The sequence below is a fragment of the Hemiscyllium ocellatum genome, chromosome 18, assembly GCF_020745735.1.
Source record: "Hemiscyllium ocellatum isolate sHemOce1 chromosome 18, sHemOce1.pat.X.cur, whole genome shotgun sequence".
NCBI lineage: Eukaryota > Metazoa > Chordata > Chondrichthyes > Orectolobiformes > Hemiscylliidae > Hemiscyllium > Hemiscyllium ocellatum.
In genome coordinates this window covers 32927120-32952175 of record NC_083418.1, presented here as the reverse complement: position 1 = coordinate 32952175, position 25056 = coordinate 32927120, and the positions used below count along the sequence as shown (strand labels likewise).

Below are 25056 nucleotides of genomic sequence, written 5' to 3'. Positions count from 1 at the left end.
TGACCAATAAAGGAAAGCATACCAAATGCCTTATTCACTATCCTATCTACCTGCTAATCTACTTTCAAGGCACTATGAACCTGCACTCTAAGATCTCTTTGTTCAGCAACACTCCGTAGGACCTTACCATGCTAATATTTGCTTTCCCAAAATGCAGCACCTCACATTTATCTGAATTAAACTCCATCAGCCACTGCTCAGCCCATTGGCCCATCTGGTCAAGATCCTGTTGTAATCTGAGGTAACCCTCTTCGCTGTCCACTACACCTCCAATTTTGGTGTCATCTGCAAACTTACTAGCTATACCTCTTAAGCTCACATCCAAATCATTTATATAAATGATGAAAAGTAGTGGACCCAGCACCAATCTATGAGTGATTAGATTAGATTCCCTACAATGTGAAAACAGACCCTTCGAAGAGCAACCCACCTAGACCCATTCCCCTAACACTACTGGCAATTTAGCATAGCCAATTCACCTGACTTGCATATCTTTGGACTGTGGGAGGAAACGGGACCACCTAGAGGAAACCCATGCAGACACAGAGAGAATGTGCAAACTCCACATTGAAGGTTGCCCGAGACAGGAATTGAACCCAGGTCCCTGCCATTGTGAGGCAGCAGTGCTAACCACTGAGCCACCATGCCACCCATCCACTGTGCCTTTGAAAGAGTAGACCCTCTCAAAAGCTCACAACCAAACCCAACAGCAATTTGCTTTTCAGACTGCCCTTGAAGTGTTTTCCCCATCTGCTGCTGTCTGAATTCACAAGGTGATAGAAGTTTAGTTGGATGGAGATGGTAAGGATCTTCACATGTTACCTTCCCAATTAAAAGCCACCTTCTCCCTCAAACCCACATCAGGAAGGTGCTAAATTCATTATAATTAAATTGTTCCCAACAGTAAAGTTTTCAGGAGAATTGGAGAAACAATTAGAAAACAAAGTGGAACAGTCTTTGGATCTTTAAAACGTGTTTATGCTCAATTCTCTCATTGACATCCTTTACATATATTTTACAGACTGTTTAGTGATCCATGTGTGTCTAATCAGAGTCAGTTCCTTTACACAATCAAAATAAAGTAATGGCAATGACAAGATTCACCATCAGGACTCTTCACACCAAGTCCAGACTCCAGTTGAGTCTTTAAATAAAAGTCAAGTCGGGGAAGAAGTAAAGCAATGGGAGAGCTAAGCATCTTCTTTCTTACAATCCACATGAAAATAAGTATAAAACAACCAAATTTGACCACCTACTTTCTTGTTTGTGGCAGGTTTTAGTTCTCTATACAAGCAGTGTTTACATGTGGGCCCCACAGTAATGAGTTTTCAACTCAGCAAGTCCATGAGGTTCATGTTACTTTTGCATATTGCTATATAACAGAGAAGTTTGCTGCTGCTGCTGCTGTATCTTGGGGGGGGGGGGGGGGGGGGGGGGGGGGGGGTTGGAGTGTCCAAATGCCGCGTGCGCATGCACGTGTGCACACAGACACAGACGCACACACTCAGACACACAACTTTTTACTACAACTTTTTGACAGGTTTCACCTTTGCTCTGTACAGGAGATTGTTGGAGAGATTATCTGGGGAAGGAGGGTTTAAGGTACCCAACTCTGTAAAACTCCAGGGAAAGCGTGTGGGGAGAGAGAGAGTACAAAAGGTCAGTCATTTGGAGATGGTGCCTGGGCTCCCATCATTCCAGGACTGTTCTTGGCAGCATTTCAGTAAGCTGAGTTCACTTTTATTCACTGTAAACAAATGGCACGATCAGTATCGGAAACACATCTTTGATGTAATGTTTCTATCGGGACCTCGAGATCTCCTTCAGATAATCTGATATTCGGATCATCGAGGTTCCTCTGTACCGTGCAGGAAAGGTGTTTGCAAATCTCAAGCCAGACTTTAGAATAAAACACAGGTGACCAAAAGACAATTTAGCACCACAACACTGGCAGCAATCAATGTGTTAAGAAGGTGTAAAAAACACTAACACATTAAAGGTAAGAGTTAACCAAGTGAGAGACAAATTGATTGATCATTTTGCCCATTGAGAGGTGACCTCGATATATCATGACGTGCCATCTTGAAAGTAAAACAAGTTCTAATGCTGAAAGCCTCCTGCCAACATGCCATGTCTATGTCACATTTGGAATACATGAATATTGAATAAATAAGACACCTAGCATTCTATATCGGCCAGGGATAAATCAGGACACCTAATGATTAATGAATGCATGTGAGGTACGGTTATTGTATTAATCCCAGTAGCACAGGGAGCTTCAACATCCTTACAATGTTCTATTCACTCCTTGGAAGAAAGCAGCAACAGATCTTTTCAAAATGCACAGGTAGGATTACACTCCTATGATGGATTAGTTTGCCATATTTCCTGTTGTTCGACAACTTAGCAACTGAATGAGTGTGACCATCACTAACTCCATATTTTCTGTTTATTGACTAACCCAGGATGAATAGTGTCTGACAATGGCTTGCAGTTTACTGGCAAACCCTTTTAAGGCATGTGTCCTGAATGGAGAATATCCCATATCATGTCATCACCCCACTGTCCACACTGAAACAGCCAGCAAAATGTGATCATTGAATGTTAAGCAATAAAGCAAGATTTTCATATTGCATTCCTGCACTGTTGTGCAACACATGTGGAGAAGAGTTTACCAAACACAACATAACTTATGCTCAGAAGTCAAGTTCAAACAATCTTGTCTAGTAACCAATTGTCTAACCTTTGTAAGATATAGGACATTTTTCTTCAAAGATTAAAAGAGGTACATGATGAGTAAGGAGGTAGTGAAATATTGGTCCAGAGAAAGGGTGGCACGGTGGCACAGTGGTTAGCACTGCTGCCTCACAGCGCCAGCAAACTGGGTTCAATTCCCACCTTGGGCAACTATCTGTGTGGAGTTTGCACATTCTCCCCGTGTCTGCGTGGGTTTCCTCCAAGCACTCCGGTTTCCTCCCACAGTTAGGTGAATTGGCCACGTTAAATTGCCTGTAGCGTTAGGTGAAGGGGTAAATGTAGGGGAATAGGTCTGGGTGGGTTGCTCTTCAGAGGGTTGGTGTGGACTTGTTGGGCCAATGGGCCTGTTTTCATACTGTAAGTAATCTAATCAAGAGGATTGGGTGGACGGATCCATTGGCAGAATGTGGTCAGGTCGGGTTCGGTTGAGTCCAACAACCAGATCATTGAGTCCAATAGTGATGGAAAGGGGTTTTGGGTTGGGGTAAGTGGGAGGTAGGGGACCCAGAAAGGTATCAGGTCCTGAGGATTGTTGGGTGTCAGGGAGCATAAGAGGTCTGGGGTGGTGTAGTAATGGGTGTATGAGGTAAGTATGACGTCAGATGATTAGTTACTCAAGAGTTAGACTTTGTATTTAATAGTCTAACTTTTCCTGGGTAGCTATTTCACTTAACCTTATTGAAATCTATCAAAGTCTCCAAGTTAAAGTGAGACTTTTGGAGGGAGCCAGGTATAGGGAACTACCCAGTGGAAAATTCAATTTCCTGAGCAGTTCCTTTGGGGCCAGCTACAATGGGGATTCCACAGGCTCTCCCTGCATAACTCCCATCTACATTGAAATAACTACTGTCTGACCAGCAAAAACTCTGGCCCAAAGTTTGTACATAATTGCCAGTTGTAGTAAATGTCTGTCAGATTCTTCAGTTGCATATTATCCATATCCAGATCCTTTTGTTACAGGAGATAAAATAAAGATTGTTTAACCATGTAAAATGTTCTGTTGAAGGCAAAATCACGTCAGGAGCATTATATACCTTGAACTAGTCATTCAGCTCAGTACTTATTTGTCTTATTTATGTTTGTGTTCTTATGGTGATAAGTGATGTTTAGAAAAACAGTGATGTCATCATGCCATGATGTCATCAATTTTGAAATGATGCCTTTCATCAGTGTAGAAATGGTGAGTGCTTCATTATAATAAAGAGGAGTTGGGGTATAATTCATCCCGAAATAAGCCTAATGGAGAACTCTCTCTGGGACACTTGATATACTTCGTGATGGTCATGAATTCTCATTGTGGCTTCATTTTGATAGTGGAGAATGTATAATTGGACATGGTCTAATGTAGAGCATGTCATACTTGATCAATTAAACTAACTGCAATTGTCTTTGCTACAGAGTGTTCAAGAAGCCATCTTGAGATCTTTGAGTCTCATGACTCAGACCTGCCCTCAAAAGCGAGTCGCCTTGGTTACGTTTAATGATGAGGTACAATGCTATTTAGAAAATACTGTAGATGGTACAATGGGTGGATAAACTGATATGTGGGAATGTTAGATTGATGGCTGGCATACTTGGTAGTCTATTGTTTGGCTGAGGGGGTATACCAGAACACCTCTCCATAACAGTTTGAAAATCTATTTCCTTCCTCCATCTTCAATAATTGTTAGTCTTATTAATGGTTCTTCCTAGAGATCAAAGTACAATTAAAGGTTATGCCATGACATGGAAAAGATATCAGGTCAGATCTACTTTTCAAGTATTTTAAAAAAGAGATTTGCAATGCATTGAAAGTCGAGGCTGCAATTTGAATAAAGAATTGTCAACTTTATGCCTAACCTTTGGCCTGCACAATGTCTATAATTTCAATCTAATAGTCTAATATTAACAGGGTGACAAGAAATACTGTAATTGAGGCAGTTGTCCTACATCCCAGGCTGGTTGTTGCTGGGATGCCCTTTAATGTTCTGATTGATCTCCCTGTACCCAATGATCCTGCTTAATTGTTAAACCTTCCTCAAAAGTCTATGTTAAGACGTCAATTGGCAGAAACCCCCAGTGATGATTAATTCATTCTGGGTGCATGAACAGATTTCAGTAGGGTTCAAACAATTCAGCAAAAACCTTGTTTCTTACTGGGACTTTCTCTCTTCCTCTCTGCAGGTAACAGTCTATGGAGATGGTCTGGGTGAGCCTATAAGACTGAGTGATTATCAGCTATTGGATTCTGACTATCTGAAGGAAAGAGGGAGAGAGTTTTCTGCCCCACGATGCATTGCAGAAAGTCTACAGGCACTAAATTATAGGATCCATGAGTAAGTAATGAATGTTAAATCATTGTTCCATGGACATAAAACATATTGCTGTTTTATTAGAGTTAGGTTAGGCAACATAAACAGCACACAACATCCTGCTAGACACGGCTACACTGAAATATTTCCCTTTAACCAGAACTGAATATGAAGCCAGGTTTCACCACTCACATTCTCAGGAAGCATGTTACCTAATTCATTTTCAAGAAAACTCAAGCAAGGAAAGAATATGCAAAATGCTTTATCACTCACCTTTCTCAGGACGCAGTCTCAAGCCACTTCATTCCTTTCCTTGCTCTCTGTTTCAAAATCAGGCATACCGGCAGCACTAGAGCTCATTCCTTACTAAGAAGTAAAAAAAGTGCAAAAAGATCATATTTGTACAAAGGCAGATCAGTATCTGGAATAATTTATCAGACTGACTTTTACAAGCGCAAATGTTAAGAACACTTATTTACAGCTGGGTACTAGACTAACAGTGTTTAAATACCAGAGCTGGAACTTTGGTGAGCTAAACAGACTGTTCTTGCTCTTATACCCTCACTAATCTCATTCCGTTCACATTACTTTGTTTTGTTTGATCTCAACCAATTGCTCTTCTTTGCTCAAGTGACTGATCCTCCTGGGATCCAGCTCCATGAACAGGCCAGTTGATGAACTGAGAATGCCCGCACAACACTTCTCTTTTCTTATCCCCAAGATTAGAGAGTTACACTGACTCCTTTTTACTCCCAGTTCCTCAGTGTTCACAATAAATTTCAAATTTAACCAGGGTACTTAGATGGCTATTTACATAAGTTTTACACTGTATCTGGCTTAGTACTAAAATCAAATCAGCCAAGTTTCTTCTGTCAATAAAGAAGAAACGTTTAGTACAAATAAAACTTGCTTAAAGAAACATACTAATATTATTGACAAAGAATGGTTTAGACTGTACAAAGATAGATATGACTTATATTCTAACATTCAATCTTAACATGAGGTAAAAATGGTTAACATATGGTTGAACACCCCATAGAATACATCAAATCACACATTAAGACAAATCTGACTGATTCCTCAGCATTTATCTGCAGACATTAGTGAACTGTGGGTTACTATATCTGGTTTAAAAGTCACAAGAGATTACAATGTTTCCCTTTTGATAACCCTGGTCTTGAACCTCCATCAAACACCATTCCATCATAGGATGTCTCATAACTGCTCAACGTCTGGCGAAGAACCTTCCTTTTCTCAGACTCTGCTCCCCTTGATTCTTGAAAACTGGACTTCAGTACTTATTCCCAGACACAACTCCAGTTCTTCACAGGGATGTGCACCCAACCAGTACTTGCCCTAAGATTGTTTCCTGTGATCTAATCTAGCTCAGTCGCACAAAGCAGATACTGCTTGTGGGTTTCCTTTACATTTGCTCACAGATTCACTGAACTATTAATGGCACAGGGCTTTTCCTAAGTCTCCCCAGGACTTTTCTGGAGTCTTGAGGTGAATGCTCAGCAATTCATTAAATCCTAGAAATTCAAATGAGTTCTAAGAAGACAGGGCTATCCATCTACTCTTAACTTCTGACAGAGTCCCCAAATCTATGTAGATCAGTTGCCTTTTCAGCAAGGCAAAAGTGAGGACTGCAGATGCTGGAAACCAGAGTTTCCAGAGTGGTGCTGGAAAAGCACAGCAGGTTAGGCAGCATCCGAGGAACAGGAAAATCGACATTTCGGGCAAAAGCCCTTCATCAGGGCAGTTTCCTGATGAAGGGCTTTTGCCCAAAACATCGACTATCCTGCTCCTTGGATGCTGCTTGACCTGCTGTGCTTTTCCAGCACCACTCTGATCTAAACTCTGCCTTTTCAGCAGTGCAGCTAAACAGATCTTTTCAGCATGTAGCTTGCTTCTGATTGTAAATGTCTTCTTCTTCAATTAACTGTCACCTAGGACTATCTTCAGTAAACCCTGAAGTGTTTTGAGTGACCTATTGAAAACCTTACAATAAGCCACATCCTTACTCCTAGACGAAACTAAATGTATCAAATCTTTTAGAAAGCTCAATATATCAATCAGCAGTGGGACTCAAACATAGCAAATCCTTGGAATTGTCTGTTCTTGAGTATCATAATGTTCACAATGCATATGCTCCAACAGCTCAAAACTACAAACAGGAAAAAGAATACATCCTTCTTGCTTTCAATTAATGTGCATACAGTGTCCAACAGTGGTCTCCTGGGTGAATAGCAACATACAAATTCTTTTTGATCTGCCTAGACAAACATAGTGTCAGCACTTGCAACAATGTAAGTTTAGATAATTCACCACAGTCCGGGACAGAATTGTGCTTCACCTTGATACCTTTTCTTGACAGAATGCGAGAGCAAGGAGCAACTGCCCTCGGACCAGCTGCGTTGATATCAGTATCAATAGCATCAAAGAAACCTGGGTCAAAAGTGAGTGATGTAACATTTCAAAATTAAAGTAAATGTGGATCAGAAGCAGGGCTAAAGGAAAGAGCTGGGAAATGGGATTCGTTTTTCCAAAATGTTAGCGCAAACACGGTGACCTCAATTTTCACTCCTGGGTTGGGAGAAGTGAGTCGGAACAATTCTACCTTCCACAGACCCAATCTTTAAAATTCTGTTCTGGAACCATGGATATTAGTTCCGAGAGCATCGCTGTGGCTGCCGCCGAATACATGTTTGAAGAATTGCTGGATGTGGAGGAAGGTCTGCCTCAGTGCTGTCAGTTCATTACAGCTTTGGAAAAATGATCAAAACACAGCCCTCATCTTTCTCACCAACTACCAATGTCAACTCATACTGCACTCTCACCCAATCTCTGTGGCTCCTCGTACACTTCATACCAACTCATGCTCCTTTGTGTACCCCTCATTCATGCAAACCAATGTCCCTATAAACACCCCATGACTCCTGACACCCATCATGCCTATCTACTCCCCTTCAACACAGATAGCACATAATAGATTCCCTTCAACTCTGTAGTCTGTTACAGCCCTCATGCCATGTAATGCAAACTCCTGCTCCCACATATCACTTTTGCCCTTAGATCTTTCATATCAACTCATTGAGTACCCACAACGGACAGATTTCAGGACACATAATGAGAAATAATAAAGTTGTCAAGAGTCTGTTCTAAGTAAATTGACTCATTTATTTTAAAAATCATTCACTACATTAACCTTTCGAAATCATTTTTAAAAATAAGCATTTGTCGGTGCCTCTTCAGATACTTTATAAGCACTAGAAGCTGAAAATTACAAACCTAAAGTCATTTCTCAGCAATTATGACAAATTAAAATTCAGTTCCTCCTAATCCCATTCCAATCCAGCCAATCTCTGATTACAACAGTACTGTTTCTGATGGCAGAGGAAGTGATGGAGACTGGTACAATTGCGACATTTAAGAGGCATTTGGATGGGTATATGAATAGGAAGGGTTTGGAGGGATATGGGCCGGGTGATGGCATGTGGGACTAGATTGGATTGGGATATCTGGTTGGCGTGGACAGGTTGGACCGAAGGGTCTGTTTCCATACAGTACATCTTTATGACTCTATGGCAGATAAGATGCTCATTGGACTTAGTTGGAAACTTGAGTAAAACTGGGGATCTTGGACACCAACAAGACTGCATTAAAACCTTGACAGGATCCTTCTTACCTGGAAAACAGTGGACTATTTGCCCTAGAAAGAAGATGAGGTTTTCCATTCTCACTGACATTAACAAAACTGATAACGTTAACTTAATCAATACGGGTTCTAGTTTAAGCAATTATCAGCCTGCACTCAGAGAATTATAATATTTTTAAATTGGGAGGAACAGGGGGAACATAGCTTGTTACACAGCAATGCATCATGGGCTCATTCTTGTGATGCCTCTGCATTCTGAATTCATGGTACCACTCTTACAACTAAGCGAGGTGCAAATCAAAATCTAATGCTTTTGAATGCAGTGCCCCACCCCCCAACAATCTGTTCAAATGTGGTAAAAGCACTATAGGAGTAACAATAGAATGGAAAGTAAGTAGAGGCAACCAATGAATAGGTCTATTTAAAAATAAATTTTTCACTTCCTCTCTTTAAGACACTAAAGTCCATGGTGCTGAGTACTCCCTGGCACTTTGCCCAAATGAACATATTTTGTTGTTTGAAGTTGGGCAGATTATTCAGTAGTGTGTTTGCTTGAATTATGTTGTCACCCAACATTAAGTATCATTGGCCTTCCAACTAGAATTGCTGGTTACCAATATGGAGCAGGAGAAATGAGGCAATTACAATGACTTGATTGCAGTCTGAAATTGGCCATCTCAACATATTGTACAAGGCAGTTAGGACCTGAAAGGATTAACTGATTTCACAAGATCAACTCTGCACATCAGGAATATAAAGGATAAAACAAAGACCTGTAGATGCTGGAAATATGAAACAAAAACAGAAATTGCTGGAGTAACTAAGCAAGTCTGGCAGCATCTGTAGAAAGAATATAGATGCAATGTTTTGAGTCCAGTGACCCTTCTTTAGAACCAGTAGTTGCTCGGAAAAGGTGGTTGTTAATGCTGATGGCAGGCAGCTGGGGGCTGGGAATGAGTGGGAAAGGTGGAGATGGAGCCCAGAGAGAGAAAGAAGGTTAGCCAGGGAAGAAGAAAAGCTGATAATGGGGACAGCGAATAGTGAAATGGGTTGGCTGTGCTGAAAGCTGTCCTTGTCATGAAAAGGGTTGGGTGTGGGGATTGAAAGGCTTGTTCTTGAGGAGCTAAGCAGTCCTCCAAGTATCCTACTTGGTTCGTGAGTTGTTATTTTAAGTGATAACATTATGGAGTTAAAATAGTAATGTGTACTTATTCTTAAATTGAGTCCGATGGGTCACAAGAGACAACCATGTATCACAGACCCGACATAACTAGCCATCAGGTATATCTCAGTGTAACTCATTAGTATGGAAAAGACAAATTTACTGTTTCAGAAGATTGAGCCTGTCTTCTGTCTAAATTGTTGTGTGGGCATCCTTTCCCACATGGTATCTAAAGGCTAGACTACTTCCAGTATGAAAGGTTGATGTTGTCAAGTCTACTAAAGGTATGGCAGATAGTTCTAGATCATATCTGACATTAAAACACAATACAGATCTGGAATTCAATTGTGGGGTCCTCTGGCCTTACTACAAAGTTCACAATGATTCATTCATCAAGTCTTCATGGTACTGAGGAATGATGTGGAGCTAAACCTCCTCATTCACATCAAGCTGCTACACCAGGTTTATCAATGTGTCTTCAAGTACTATGGGGATATTGAAGACAGTGATCTGCACTGTGTCTCCAATAGAAAGGTAGGTTCTCAACTAACATGTTGCATCTGTGAGGACACTGTCAATAACCACAGTGAATTCTATGTAACTTAGGTAATCATCTGCACAGATGGGAGGGCAAATACAGGCCTAGGATACTTGGAGAGTGTGGAGGAAGATATCTACGAGTGTTCCAGACAGTTTTACACTGATGTAGGAGAGCAAGCCACTTTAAATGGGTAAGCAGTCTTCTTTTACAATTCACAATTTGTAAATATTGTTAAACATTTTAATTTAAAATGGGGTAGGCACAATTTATATAGTCTTCATGCTGAAGAAATACTTTAAAACATTTTATATGCAAAAGATAGTCTTTGTGAAATAAGTGCTATTTTGTAGGTAAATGCAGTAGTAATTCTGCACTTTAAATGCCTCATAGAGGCAAAAAAAGCTGCTGATGCTGGAAACCAAAGTAGACACACAGGAGGCTGGAAGTACACAGAAAGCCAGGCAGCATCAGGAGGAGGAGAAGTCAATGTTACTGAAGAAGTTTTATACCTGAAACGTTGACTTCTCCACCTCCTGATGCTGCCTGGCTTGCTGTGTCCTTCCAGCCTCCTGCATGTCTACTCTACATGCCTCACAAGCAACCTAGAGATAATTAGCACAAATATGGAAATTGCTGGAGAAACTCATCAGGTTTGGCAGCATCCCTGGAGAGACAAACAGAGTTTGGTATGACTTTGTTTCTTTCACAACAGATGCTGCCAGACCTGGTGAGTTTCTCCAGCACTTCTTTTGTTTAAAATTTTCAGCATTTACAATACTTTGCCTTCTTAAGAAATATTTGGCATTAATTTCAGGGTTGTATAGAAGGCAAGGAAATATGAATCAGCTGATCCATGTGTTATTCTAAGTTTGGATCAAGTTACCCACCGAAAATCTACCTAGACTTGAAAATTCCCATATCTCTCCATTAACAAGCTTTTGTCAGGAGCTGTACTCCATGGTATTTGTCCTCCTTACTTTGAGGGATTGCTGCTGATGATGATGGTGATTTCCGTATCTGAATATTTTTCTCTCACTCTCAAAACAGCTTGTTGTCTGATCCTTACCTTTAGCCTCCTTCAGCTTTCATCTGAATTGAAATACTTGTGCAATTTGAACCTCTGATTTTTATCCTTTCAGTACTTGAAGTAAACTCTTCAACAGATTCCTTCTCCTATCTGTACCCATACTACATTTAAGTAATTATAGTGTTCTGTTGTATCCATTTAAAGGTATCAAATCTGTGGAATTCCTGATCTCCATCATATTTTGCTCCTTCCCAGAATATTTATGTTTTCAAAATCTAATCTTGGAGTTACGTAACCACTATATCCTGCATTAACTTAGCTTCTCTCCTTCTTTCTGATTGCAATATATTACTAATAGTACTCCATTTCCAAATATAAATGTATACATTTACCGATTATGGAGCAAACTGAGATCCCATCTATAACTCAGTAAAACTCCTATTGTAAAGTTGTGGTAACAGAGAGATAAAACACAGAATCGTTCCGTTCTGCAGTGCCATAATTTCTGGTTTTGCTCTAGGGTGATTGTATCGGTTCTGACAATAGAAGGCACGGACTGTCGACTGGCAGAACTCGGCAAACTGGCAGATCGGTCAGGAGGAAGGGTAAGATCCCAGAGAAATGAGGGGAAGTCATAATGTTGTCAATTACTTCACTTCAAAATGGAGGGCGTGTCCCAAAAGTTAAATAAATAACTCATGCAGGAATTTCTTGAAAGCAGTGAAAAAAGTCAACTGGTGAATCATTAATTTCAGGCAAAAACAGCCTCAGCATTTTAAACTTTGGTCTTGGTCCAGTGGGGAAATGATCAATGTAATTATAGTACATCATTGAATCATAAACTAGAAAATGTCAGGTTCAATTCCTAGCTTATGTTGAATTAACTGATTTCAATTGCGGCAGTAATTGGGGTGCGACATGATACCTTGTCAAGGGAAGGAGAAACGTTTAACCAGGTTTCCTCCTCCAGAAAGCTTTTTCCTATTTGTTCATAGGATGTGAATATCAATTACTAGCCAGTATTTATTGTCCATCTCAAATTGCCCTGGAGAAAGTGGTGGTGAATTGCCTCTTGAACACTGCAGTTCTTGGGTGAAACACCCACAGCACTCTTGAGGAGGAAGTCCCAGGATTTTGATGCAGCTACACTGAATGGAACTGTGATGTAGGTGCAAGTCAGGATGGTGTATAACCTGGAAAAAGAACTGGTAGGTGCTTTTGTCCTAGGAGTTAGAGGTCACGGTTTGGAAGACAATGTTGGGTTACTGTATCTTGTGGATGGTACATACTGCTGCCATTGTGCTTGGCTGGTGAAGAGACTGAATGTTGAAGGTGTAAGTGTGATGCCAGTCAAGTGAACTGTTTTGCCCTTGATCATGGGGAAAGTGAGGACTGCAGATGCTAGAGATTCCTGATGAAGGGCTTATGCCCAAAACGGGGACTCTCCTGCTCCTCAGATGCTACCTGATCTGCTGTGCTTTTCCAGCACCACACTCTTTGACTCTTTGTCCTTGATGGTGTTGAGCTTCTTGAGTGCTGTTGGAGCAGCACTCATTCATGAAAGTGGAGAATAGTCCATTATACCCTTGACTTGTGTCATGTAGATAGTAGACAGGACCTGCAAGTTGTCACATATCCAGAGATAGGGAGACAACCTATAGCACCTCTTTGTTGAATCTCTTCTTCACCTTATGCACCAGATAGAAATATACAAAATTTCTGGCAATGGGAAGCTTGTACCATGTCAATGAATCATTCAATGCATGACTCTTTCTGATTCCCACATATACCTTTGGCTATAGCAAGAAATAGGATTTTGTTCCAGTATGTTAATAGTGCAGTCACCTGATGTATATCATTCGATTGTTTGCAATAGGTACATCTCTGGTATCCATGGATGGGCAGAGCATGGAGATGCTTAATGAGCCATCATTATAATCTTTTCTTTATTCATTCTGGAGGGCTGGCTAAAAGAAAGCTAAAAATTCTTAAATTACTTCAGTGACAAGTGAATAATTTGGCACTACCAGATTGGAGGGTATGGTTTTACTCAGTGCTAGAAACACGTAGGCATGAAATCTGACTAACAGTCATCAGCAGTTCATTCAGTTCCATGGGAGGCCCTACTTTTTCAAGCTACCAATCTTTAGGCAAAATTCTCCCAATGGAGATCAGATAAGGATAAGAAAAGCTAGAAAAGCCTAGCAGGTCCAGTAGCTTCTCTGGAAAGAAAGAGTTAACATTTCAAGTCAATGAAGATGCACTATTGTCAGCACCTCTAGGGGCAACACCATTAGTCTTCTCTTCAGTCATGTGGCCCTCCACAGGACAGAAGAGATTCAGCGAGGCGATGACAGGAACCAGGGGATAGAGACAGTGGAGCCTGAGATGTGTTATCCTGAGGCAGTGCAGGAGAATACAGGGCAATTCAGAGTCTGGGCTTGACATCTTGAAAGTGTCTATGCCACTCGCTTTTGCTGTCCTCCAACAGTTCTGGATCTCCAATCCAAATACTGTCCAACATTCAGCAGAAACTAATGAAGGAAGTGCCACTGTTTGTTAGATGTTGTGGAGTGAAGTGGCTATTTGATGGTTTTGAACAAAAGCTAATGGATCAACATTATATTTGTTAATTCTAAATTTGTAGATGAAATTAACTTTGTCTATAAATCTAATAGAATATCTATCTGTCAATCAAACGTAGACATTGTCTCCAGGAGGTATGATCCTAGAACTAAAGAACCCTGTCTGATGGTCAATCTTAATCACATTTAAAAAGTGCTTGTAGATAATTTCTGACAAGTCAGTTTTGCCAACATCTGTCTAGAGATGTTCAATCTTCATGGACATGCATACACCCATCAAACTTAACTGCTTTCTCCATGAATAGACAAACGTGACTTCCTGAATTGCACCACATTGTGCTCCATTGTCTTTACAGGTCCTCACAATTAAAATTGGCCAATCAAATTTTCCAGCTACACTGGTTCCTGTGCCTCTCCTGGCAGTGTTACGACACTCTTGTGTCCTGTATTAAATGAGCAGTATCATTGCACTCCAGGATCTTTCTGGGATCATTCCACAACACTTGGTTTGTGAAGTCAGGCTTTGCCAGAGAGTCTGCATCAGGCCCTTTCCCCTCAGAATTTTAGTGAAGTATGAATATGAAAGAATCAATCAAACCGTAACTTAATTCTCCTAAACTATGCTATGACTATAAGATTTGGTTCCCTGGCTGTTGCTTGCTTTTTTTTTAAGGAACATACATCATTGATTATAAGAATATAAAATATTCAATGAAGTGCACCTAGGCAGCAGCTCTCACTCCTCTGTGTTTTTTTTCTTCTTCTTGTGTTACATTGTTATCATTTCTCATTTCAGATTAATATTGTTGATCCAACTAATTTATCAAAAGAGATTCAGGCCACTTTGGAAGATGATGTAATTGCCACCAATGCAACTGTCACCTTTGTGGTCCCTGAACAGATGTGAGTAAAGCCTTCGCAGGCATTAATGCATAGAGATATCAAATCATTGCCCTAGAATAGATAAATACCTGTAATTCACTGAAAGTCATAGGTAATACAATGCTATTAATTCAGCAATCTATTGCACTGCATTTCACAAAAGGGAGAGCAGAAAACTAAGAAAGAATGAGGAAGAGTAAGGAATGTGAACCCACAGTAGATGATGAGATTTTGAAAAAACTATTGATGATGGAATTAGCTATTGTACAGCAGGCAGAGGACAGAGATTTAGCAAAGAATCTGGGTGCATAGTGGCTGTACTATTTGGTACAAAAGGTCACAAATAGATTCAGATTTCCATGACCTGGCTAGCACCCTTTCATCTTTAACACCATTCTGGCAATCACTAATAAACACACAAGGTTACTTAGATTTACTTAGATTACTTACAGTGTGGAAACAGGCCCTTCGGCCCAACAAGTCCACACCGACCCGCCGAAGCGCAACCCACCCATACCCCTTACCTAACACTACGGGCAATTTAGCATGGCCAATTCACCTGACCCGCACATCTTTGGACTGTGGGAGGAAACCGGAGCACCCGGAGGAAACCCACGCAGACACGGGGAGAACGTGCAAACTCCACACAGTCAGTCGCCTGAGGCGGGAATTGAACCCAGGTCCCTGGCGCTGTGAGGCAGCAGTGCTAACCACTGTGCCACCGTGCTGCCCAATTTAATAGAGGTTCTGACACTCTCTCTATTTCTTGCCAATAATATATCAGTTTGTATAAAATGATCCACTGAACCCAATTGATTTCATCTTTCTTTTTGCTGAAGAGGTTATGGCATTTGTTACACCCATGAACTAATGTTGAGATTATAAAGTCAAAATACTCCAGATGGTGTAAATCTGAAATAAAAACAGAAAATGCTGGAAATACTCAGCAGGTCAAGCAACATCCATGGAGAACGAAACAGAGTTCCCAGTTAATAACCTGTTAATGTTGAGACAATAATTTCCACATTCCTGTTCATTATGCAGGAAAATACTTTGATTTTTAAAAATTATTGCCTTGTTTATATTTTCATGTGCGTATTTCTGTAAAACCTGAGCTACAAACTTCAGCACTCCAGTTTAAGGCTCCAACATTTCTCACAGTATTGACTCAAGAGATACTGATTCATACAAACTCTCCTGTAATGGGGCCATTGCTTGCCTTAAGTGATAACATACCTTATAAATCCAATTTCCCAAGTCCCCAAATTTAGATCATAAAATTCCATAAAAGCTCTCAACAGTACCTAGTCCAATGTTTCCCTGGTTGGCATGCATCTTCCACAGTAGTCAAAATTTTTTTGCCTATGTCATAGTGCTTCGGTCCAGTTTGATTTTATACTACAATGGCTCCCAATTCCTGAACCCCTCAAATATTTTAATATTTCACGTCAGTCCCTCTATGACTCACCCCTCCCTAGCTTTGTAATCTCTTCCAGCCCTCCATGAACTCTGTCTCTTATGCAAGTAAAAAATGAGGTCTGCAGATGCTGGAGATCACAGCTGCAAATGTGTTGCTGGATTATTCCTGATGAAGGGCTTATGCTCGAAACGTCGAATTCTCTATTCCTGAGATGCTGCCTGACCTGCTGTGCTTTGACCAGCAACACATCTGTCTCTTGTGCACCCAGTTTCCTTTGTCGTAAGTTGGCATTTGTATATTAGAATGTAGAAACATAGAAAATACCAACAGGGGTAGGCCATTTAGCCCTTCAAGCCAACTCTGCTATATTATGCTGCCCCTTTTTTTATTCATTTGTGGAATATTGGCTGGCCAGCATTTCTTACTCATCCCTAATTGTTCTTGAGAAGGTGGTGGTGAGATGACTTCTTGAACTGCCGTAATCTATGTGCAGTGGGTTCGCCCACAATGCCATTAGGGAGGGAATTCCAAAATCTAAGTCCATGTCCTAAACTCCCAAATTCCCTTTGTAAACTTCTCCACCTCACTTTCCTTCTTTAAGATACCGCTTAAAATCCAGCTAAGCCTTTGCTCACTTACCTGATGCCTCTTCATTAGGCTGTGTTACATTTTTTTTTCCTTGTCTGATATGACCTTGTAAAATCCCTTAAGATTGTCTATTGCATTAAACATGTTAAATAAATACAAGTTGTTGTTTCCATCCACTTTACTGGCAAGAGATGATTAAACTTTTCCTTTGTCTTTTTATCATTAGGTATTTTGGATATGAGGAAGAAACAGGGAACAAGTATGTCAAGCAAATTGGAAATGTGACTAAAGATACAGAACTGACATTTGAATTTGGAATAAAGGAAGGTCATGTTCAAGGTAAATGGCTGGATGAAATTCCATTTCTGCTTTACTAATGTGCTGTATAGCTTTCGTTCCAATTGAGAAGTACCTTGTACCCTAGGAAGATGGCTGTCATCTGTGACTAGAGAGAGGGAATCTAATCTCTAAGTACACATTAATTAATGTTATAGCATTCTGCTTAGATATAGCCAATGTGGTTCCTGACATTATAACATCTTGTGCGTTTACTTAGCTTCATTTGACAAAATAATGCACCATGGGATTGTGAACAAGGAGAAGGGAACATAGCAAAATTTTCATTTGTTTGACTTTCACCAGGGCCAATATTGTGATTCAAATTAAATAAATAAGAAAAATATTAAATCTGGGAGTACTTAATATATAAATGAAGGGATTGCGGGTTTTGCAACTTAGGTAAGCATTTACTTTGTCTCCTTTGTGAAAATGGTATGAGCTACTTTCTTGAAACGCTGAGTCCATTTGATGTAGGCGGAGATGCACAATGTCATTCAAAAGGGCCCAGTGACACTGAAGGGACATTGTGTGGTTTACAGGGGAACTTGCAGATAATGGTAGTAGATATTATTGTAAGTTCTTGGAACTCTAATACTCAAATCCCAATGTATCTCTCTCAGGCCTTGTTCTGCAAATTCAAAACAGAATAGCCTTGATCATCAAGCTGCTGCTTATTAACTCTTCCCAAGCTATAACTTGTAGCATAATAAATCACAAGTGTGACTTGTTGCTAATTGTTTAAAAGGACACATGATCAAACTCTAATTGGCCATAGAAGGTGATGGAGATTGACTGATGTCATCTCCCACTATTTCCTGATTGGTTCCTACTGTTGTCCATTGTCTCTCTTTAGTCAGAGACCAGCCTATGGTCCTCTATTACTATCTCAACTCTTACCATCCTCTTCATTAAGTTTGTTATCAGTGTTTGACTAAGATAAGTATTGTTGCTTTTTCATTAAAAAGAAAAGGGAGATATATGTAACTTGACTCAATGATTGATGTCTTGAGCCCATACCTCACTTAATTGGTGAAGTTCCCATTCAATCAGATACTTAATTATCACTATGTCTATTAGCTTTGTAACAAATGCTACATTTAATCAATTACTCTTTGATGTACTCATACAAGAGCATAGATATGGTTATAATTCATTGATGAAGGCTAACATTTCTGTTTTGTTTGACTTAGGAAGTCTGGATTGTAAATTAAACAGATATCTCTCAGCCTTGGGGCTGTAAGTCTGGGTACTGAAATTAACCTGTTCAAGTGTGTAATAACACACCTCTATGTGATGGGGACTCACCTAGATACACATTGAGGATAGGTAGGACTAGAACCCAGATTTTCTGGCCTACAGCTAGGAATATGACTATCGCGCCACAAGAACCCACAGTGTTCATCTAAAACATTAGGCTAGATTCCATTCTCCATGTTCACAATCCCATGGTGCATTACTTTGTCAAATGAAGCTACATAAACTCACATGATGTTAGAATATCAGGAATCACATTGGCTATATTTAAGCATGCTATAAAATTAACTAATGCATACTTAGATGGAAGCAGGCCCTTTGGCCCAACAAGTCCACATCGACCCTCCAAAGAATAACCCACCCAGACCCATTCCTTTACCCTATATTTACCCCTGACTAATGCACCTAGCACTATGGGCAATTTAGCTTGGTCAGTTCACCTGACCTGCATACCTTTGGCTTGTGAGAGGAAACCCACACAGACACAGGGAGAATGTGCACACTCCACACAGATAGTCGTCCGAGGCAGGAATCGAAGCCAGGTCCCTGGTGCTGTGAGGCAGCAGTACTAACCATTGACTCTATAACATAAAATGTTTGCTTCAAGTATTAGTTTCCTTACTACTCCTATAGTAGTGATCTTGGATTTGGAAGGTGCTGGCAAAAGAGCCTTAGTGAATTTCTGCCTTGTATTTTGTCGATGGTACACAGTACTGCTACTGTGTGTCAGTGCTGGTGGGAGTGAATGTTTGTAGAACTGTAGATGCTGAAATCAGAAACAAATATAGAAATTGCTGGAAAAGCTCAGCAGATTTGGCAGCATCTGTGGACAGAAATCAGAGTAAACATTTTAGGTCCAGTGACCATCCCTCAGAACTGGACCTGAAACATTAACTCTGATTTCTCTCCACAGATGCTGTCAGATCTGCTGATTTTTACCAGCAATTCCCCATTTTTGTTTGTAGACACAGCTTCATGCTGTGGCTGTGGCCCTTGCAACCTAACTGACCCATATGAAGCACACTTGCAGGATGTCCCTCTAACCCTTTCAGTTTACCACCAGCAGCCTATATAATGCCATGCATGAGGGGAGCTTATTTCCTACAATTGTCATTGTAATTGGTTAAATTGCCAGTTGTAGAATAGCTGTTATCCAACCAGAGACACTTTTTTGAAAAGAGGTGGGAACACAGGGGATTTGATACAAACTTTTTAATTCATTTCTGCCCATAGGTGAAGTGCCAGAGGACTGAAGGATGGCTAATGAGTTTCCACTTTTCAGGAAGGGCAGTAGAGATGAACCAGGAATTATAGACTGGTGAATCTCACATCAGTGGTAGGGAATCTGTTGGAGAAAATTCTGAAAGACCAAATTACTTCACAATTGAAAAGGCATGGGTTAATTAGGGATAGTCAGCAAGGCTTTGTCAAAGGTCTTACCTCGCAAATTTGTTAGTTTTTTATTTGAAGATGTGATCAAGTGTGTGAATGAGGGAAGTTCACTTGATGTAATTTATATGACAAGGTCCCACATGGGAGATTAATTGAGAAGGTTAAAGCAGATGGAATTCATGGAAACATGGTGAGATGGATCAGAAACTGGCTTAGTAATAGGACACAAAGGGTAGTGGCAGAAGGCTGTTCAGGTGACTGAGGGCTGGTGTCTAGTGGTGTGCAACAGATTCATTATTGGGACTCTTACTATTTATTATAAAAGTAAATGATACAGATGAGAATGTGGGGAGAATGTTCAGCAAATTTGCAGACGACACCAAGATTAGTCGAATGGTTAATGACAAAGAAGATGGTTGTAGGTTGCAGGAAAATATAGATGGGTTGGTCACACGGGCAGATCAGTGTCAGATGGTATTTAACCCTAATAACTGTGAGATAATGCACTTTGAACAAAGAAATGAGATGAGGAAATATTTAATGAATGGCAGGCCACTGGGTGGCTTACAGAAGCAGAGAGATCTTGGGGTAATGATGCACAGATCCTTGAAGTCAGCAAATTACATGAATAGGATAATTAAGAAGGCATGTGGCATAGAGTAATGGATCAAGAAGGTAATGTTGGAGTTCTATAGAGTATTGATTAGGCCACAGCTGGAGTATTGTGTGCAGTTCTGGTCACTTCACTACAGGAAGGATGTGAAAGCACTCAAGGGGGTATGGGGAAGGCTCACCAGGATGATGCCTGGGATGAAGAAATTGAGCTATAAGGAGAGACTAGATAGGATTGGATTGCTTTCTTTAGAGTAGAGAAGACCAAGGAGGGACATGATTGAGGTGTGTAAGATTACAAGTGGAATGGCTAGGGTGAATAGAGAGCAGCTGTACCTATTGGTTGAGGTGTCAATCATGAGAAGGCATAGTTTTATGGTAAGGGACAGGAGATTCAGAAGGAATTTGGGAAAAAGACTTCTTCACTCAGTGGGTGGGGGGAGTCTGGAATGCACAGCCTGAGAAAGTAGTGGGGGCCAGAAACTATAACCTTTTAAAAAATATTTGGAAGAGCACTTCAAACATCATAATATTCAATAATATGGGACAACTGCAGAAAATTGGGGTTAGTGCACTTTTGGTGCAGATTCAATGGGTTGCCTTTTTTGTGCTGTACGAATCTACGAATATACTGTCTTTGTTGCAAAAGGCTGTGTTTATTGTCAACTGAAAACAAAAAATGCTGGAGATCACAGCGGGTCAGGCAGCATCCATGGAGAGAGAGCAAGCTAACATTTTGAGTTGAGATGACTCTTCAGCAGAGTTGAAATAAAGTGCGGAGAGGGCAACATTTAAGCAATTGTGGAGGCTTGGGAGGCAATTGGAGTGCTAGGGAAGATGTATGTGGTGAAAGGGACAACCAGAATTCCTGTCGGAGGAAAGAAGATTACCACCACTGGGTGGCAGCGCAAACATACCCAGAAACACTGCTTAATGATGAAAATCAATGGCCATTACAGTGTGGTGGAGTTGACTTGGCACTGCGGAGTTTCACCACAACAAGAGCCCTTAGTGCCTCATCTGCCACCTCTCATGTTGCCTCACTCTATGACTGAAGTGGTGAACTGTGCCTCATGGGTGCAGCAAGCCATCGGATTGGGAGAGTGTGTGGCAGCAGCCAGAAGGATGGCCAGAGAGACCACCAGGCCAGCTAATAGGCTCTTTTGCAATGTCATGATACATCATCGCTATCTGTGCATGTGGCCAGTAGCCATGTCTGTGGACCGGTTGGCATTGGCAACATACATGCTGCTTGCAAAATCACCAGACCACTTACTTACAAACATGCCTCTGATTCAGAATGAAATTCCTGCCACAGCAGTCCTTTAGACACTTAGCCACTTGTCATTGACACCAAAGTTAAAAGCTTTGAGTAGGTACAATATTTGAGCAGCGATCAACATAGCTGAATCGATACAGCACAAGTTGGAGTACGGCAGAAACAGAGAGTCAGAAACAGGAGTCAGAAACATAGGACTAACAAGGGACCCAGGCCTCAATGAATGACAGTAGGATGGGGATCAGTGAAGGTGTAGGTCAAGGAGGTCAGGGGGCTGGTTTACTCCAATGCTGGATGATGAACACTTGAGTGCCTATGAGGAGGGAGTCCCCCGAAAGCCTGCAATGGATTTGCTTATTGGGCTTCCCACATCACGGGTACCCTGCCAACCATGGAGTTAATGCCAACAGTGACAAAATAAAGAGCGTAAGTTAGCATTAACTGTCCACTTCAAAGCCTTAATGAATGGTGGAGCAGAAAGACCTTCCACAAGATTTTTTTTATTACAGACATATTAGAAACAGAGGCAACAAGGTGGCAAGATGGCAGATCCACTTAGCACCTACCTGCCTGATTAAATGCCCCCATCTCAAAATTCATCTCAAGGAAGAACATTAAGTGTCATCCTTTGTGTGTGAAACCACCTCAGGCTCAAGCAACGTCCACCACCTTGTGGCTAGCAGATGCATTACATACAAAAGTGTAAATGTTTCATTAAAATTTTCATTAAAAAAAACTTAACACTTAGTGTTTATTTCTGAAGAGGTTTTGGAATGATACCACTTAATCTTCTGCAATAATTCAGTAATCTAAATATTGAATACTGGTATTAATATTATACTAAATAAAACACGAATATTAATTTCATCCTGAACTCTTGCTGCAGATTTATTTCAATTCTAAAAAGACATTTTATTTTTGTTCCAACTTGAAGACTGAAAGCTTTACTGACCTATGTTTGCAGAGTTATCAGCAAGACGTCAGGCATCTCATATATCTGACCCTCTGTCACCTTGATTGTTACAGATTATTTAACTGTTGAAGGGCTCACAGTTGTGAGAATCTTGTTTTTACTTGATACCCACGTGCTCACTCTTTCCAATCGGCAATGCTGTATAAACATTGGTCATTCTAAGGTCTAAAATACGTCTAATGATGGGTTATCTGATATCAGCTGAGGCTAACACAAGCTAATTATCAAGAGGTCTTGTGCCGTGGTAGTGTCCGTACCTCTGCGCCAGGAGGCCTGGGTTCAACTCTCACCTGCTCCACAGGTGGATAATAATATCTATGAACAGGTTGATTAGAAAACCTCTACACCACTGTCATTTTTAATGTATCAATTTGAACTCAGCAAAATAAAGAACAAACTGAGGACCTTAAGGTTTGTGAGAGAAGCATCAATGGTATCTAGCCTAACTTGTGCCAACAGAGGCACTGCCTTTAACTGCAATTGGTCATAAAATCACATCACTATCCCTTCTCTGTCTCTGTCTTTGTCTCTGTTTCTCTCTCTGTCTCGCTGGGTCATAAATTTCAGGAGTCCTCCGATACTCCACCTATTCTTAACTTTATTATGGTACACAGGGTATGGGCAGGCAATTCAACCAGATATTCATAATGAGGCCTTCGGTTTTTCCTGGTCTGAAGTGTGAACTCCTAGCTGAACTCCAACTATTGCTAACACAGTTAGATCTCAGCTAGTGATGGTTCTACATAAGCAGAGGGAAAGAAAGCTTTGCTTGATTGACATCTCCATTACATTGTAACAACCTGCTGTTTTGTGCATGTGTATTTGCCTACACAAGATTCAAAAGTATAGAGTGGATGAAAATGTTTGATATTTATAGCACAAATGGCTGTGATTGATGGACACTTTCATGAAGCCGTGAACTGAAACAAAAAGTAGCTGTTCAAAACCTGTTTGCTAATTGTGAAATAATCCTGAAGTTGGTACAAATTTGTCAATGACTCATTGGGTTTTGTGCATGGCTGGTACATGGAAGGTGGGTATGAAGGATTTGTGGGAGACATGTAAGCAGCATAGCATAAGGGGGCAAGAAAGGGGCATGTGGAATATAGGGGCTCATGGGAGAATCAAGGTTTGAGGCAGTGGTACAATTCCATTCTGTTCCTGCTTCCCTGAAACTATGAGGAGGGGTTCTTCTCACTACTATCAGCAGCATCCCTTGGGGCAGGGGTGTGTGTTGCTAACACACTTGGGTCTTAAGCAGGTTCATCATGTGATCACTGGATTGTGGGCTTCCCCCTTCTTCATATCAGGTCCCATGATCGAAAAATTAGTGCATGCTAACATTGGAACTCCACCATCTTTCTGCTTACCACCACCACCACTTGAGTCAAATGAGTTCCCTATACACCACTGGTTGAATCCAAATAGTTGCAGAGTGAAGGGTTAACATTAGCCTTTGAAGCTTGGATTTATAGGAGAAAGGTAGGCGATTTCCAACCTACATACTCCCACCTAACCAAACAATATCCACTCCAGACATGCAACTTACCTCTAGGAGCAGAGGGGAAATTAAGTTCTGTCCATTGTGTTTGATGTGATGTTCCAGTTACTTGGCCTCTGTGACTCAGACTTTGTGAATCTCTCTTAATTCCTTTAGCTGTCCAGGCGATCGAGAAGTTGCCTTTTCAGCTACAAGTCAGCTTCACCACTCAGGATAACAGACAGGCCTGTCGAGTCATCAGTCAGGAGAGACATATCACAAGCAACAGGTACTACAGGCTGTGCTTTGTACACTAACCCTCAGAACAATCTCACCAGCCCTCCACCACCAGCTGATATTTATCTGAATTGTAAAGCAAGCTCATTCCAATATATTTGCAAATTCAAGTGTGTTTGCTCACATTAATTTCCCAAATAATATCAGCTTGTAAAATAAGCAGAATCTAGTTATTCAACAGGTAAGATGGTGTACTTGATGTCAAAAGTGACAATATTGTGGCTTTATGAATGAACAGACACAGTTATGAGGGCCAGTGAGATTATCTGATTAAGGGATTGATAATAGGCCTGACTATGAGAAGGAGAATGATTATCAGGAGGGAAGTGATCTGAAAATAGGAGTCTGATCATTTGGATTCTCTTCCTTATTTATAAAAGCTGATTTTAAGTGCTGGAGGCAGATATGTCTTGGAATTGTTATTCTTCAAAACGTTAGAAACTCCACATGAAACATTACCCTCCAGTTATCCATCTCAATCTTATGTGTAAGGACTTTTATGAGGAGAGATCCATTTTC

General features: G+C 40.7%; 1 protein-coding gene across 1 annotated transcript in view; it reads left to right on the top strand.

The window, feature by feature from the left end:
* Nucleotides 1–25056, top strand: part of si:dkey-9k7.3 (circularly permutated Ras protein 1) — an 81462-nt gene that overhangs the window by 45955 nt on the left and 10451 nt on the right. The window contains exons 9-16 of the mRNA XM_060838469.1: nucleotides 4156–4245; nucleotides 4921–5072; nucleotides 7426–7507; nucleotides 10475–10599; nucleotides 11957–12041; nucleotides 14818–14924; nucleotides 17138–17250; nucleotides 24418–24529. Coding sequence (XP_060694452.1) covers nucleotides 4156–4245; nucleotides 4921–5072; nucleotides 7426–7507; nucleotides 10475–10599; nucleotides 11957–12041; nucleotides 14818–14924; nucleotides 17138–17250; nucleotides 24418–24529 — 866 coding nt within the window. The remainder of the gene's footprint in view (nucleotides 1–4155; nucleotides 4246–4920; nucleotides 5073–7425; nucleotides 7508–10474; nucleotides 10600–11956; nucleotides 12042–14817; nucleotides 14925–17137; nucleotides 17251–24417; nucleotides 24530–25056) is intronic.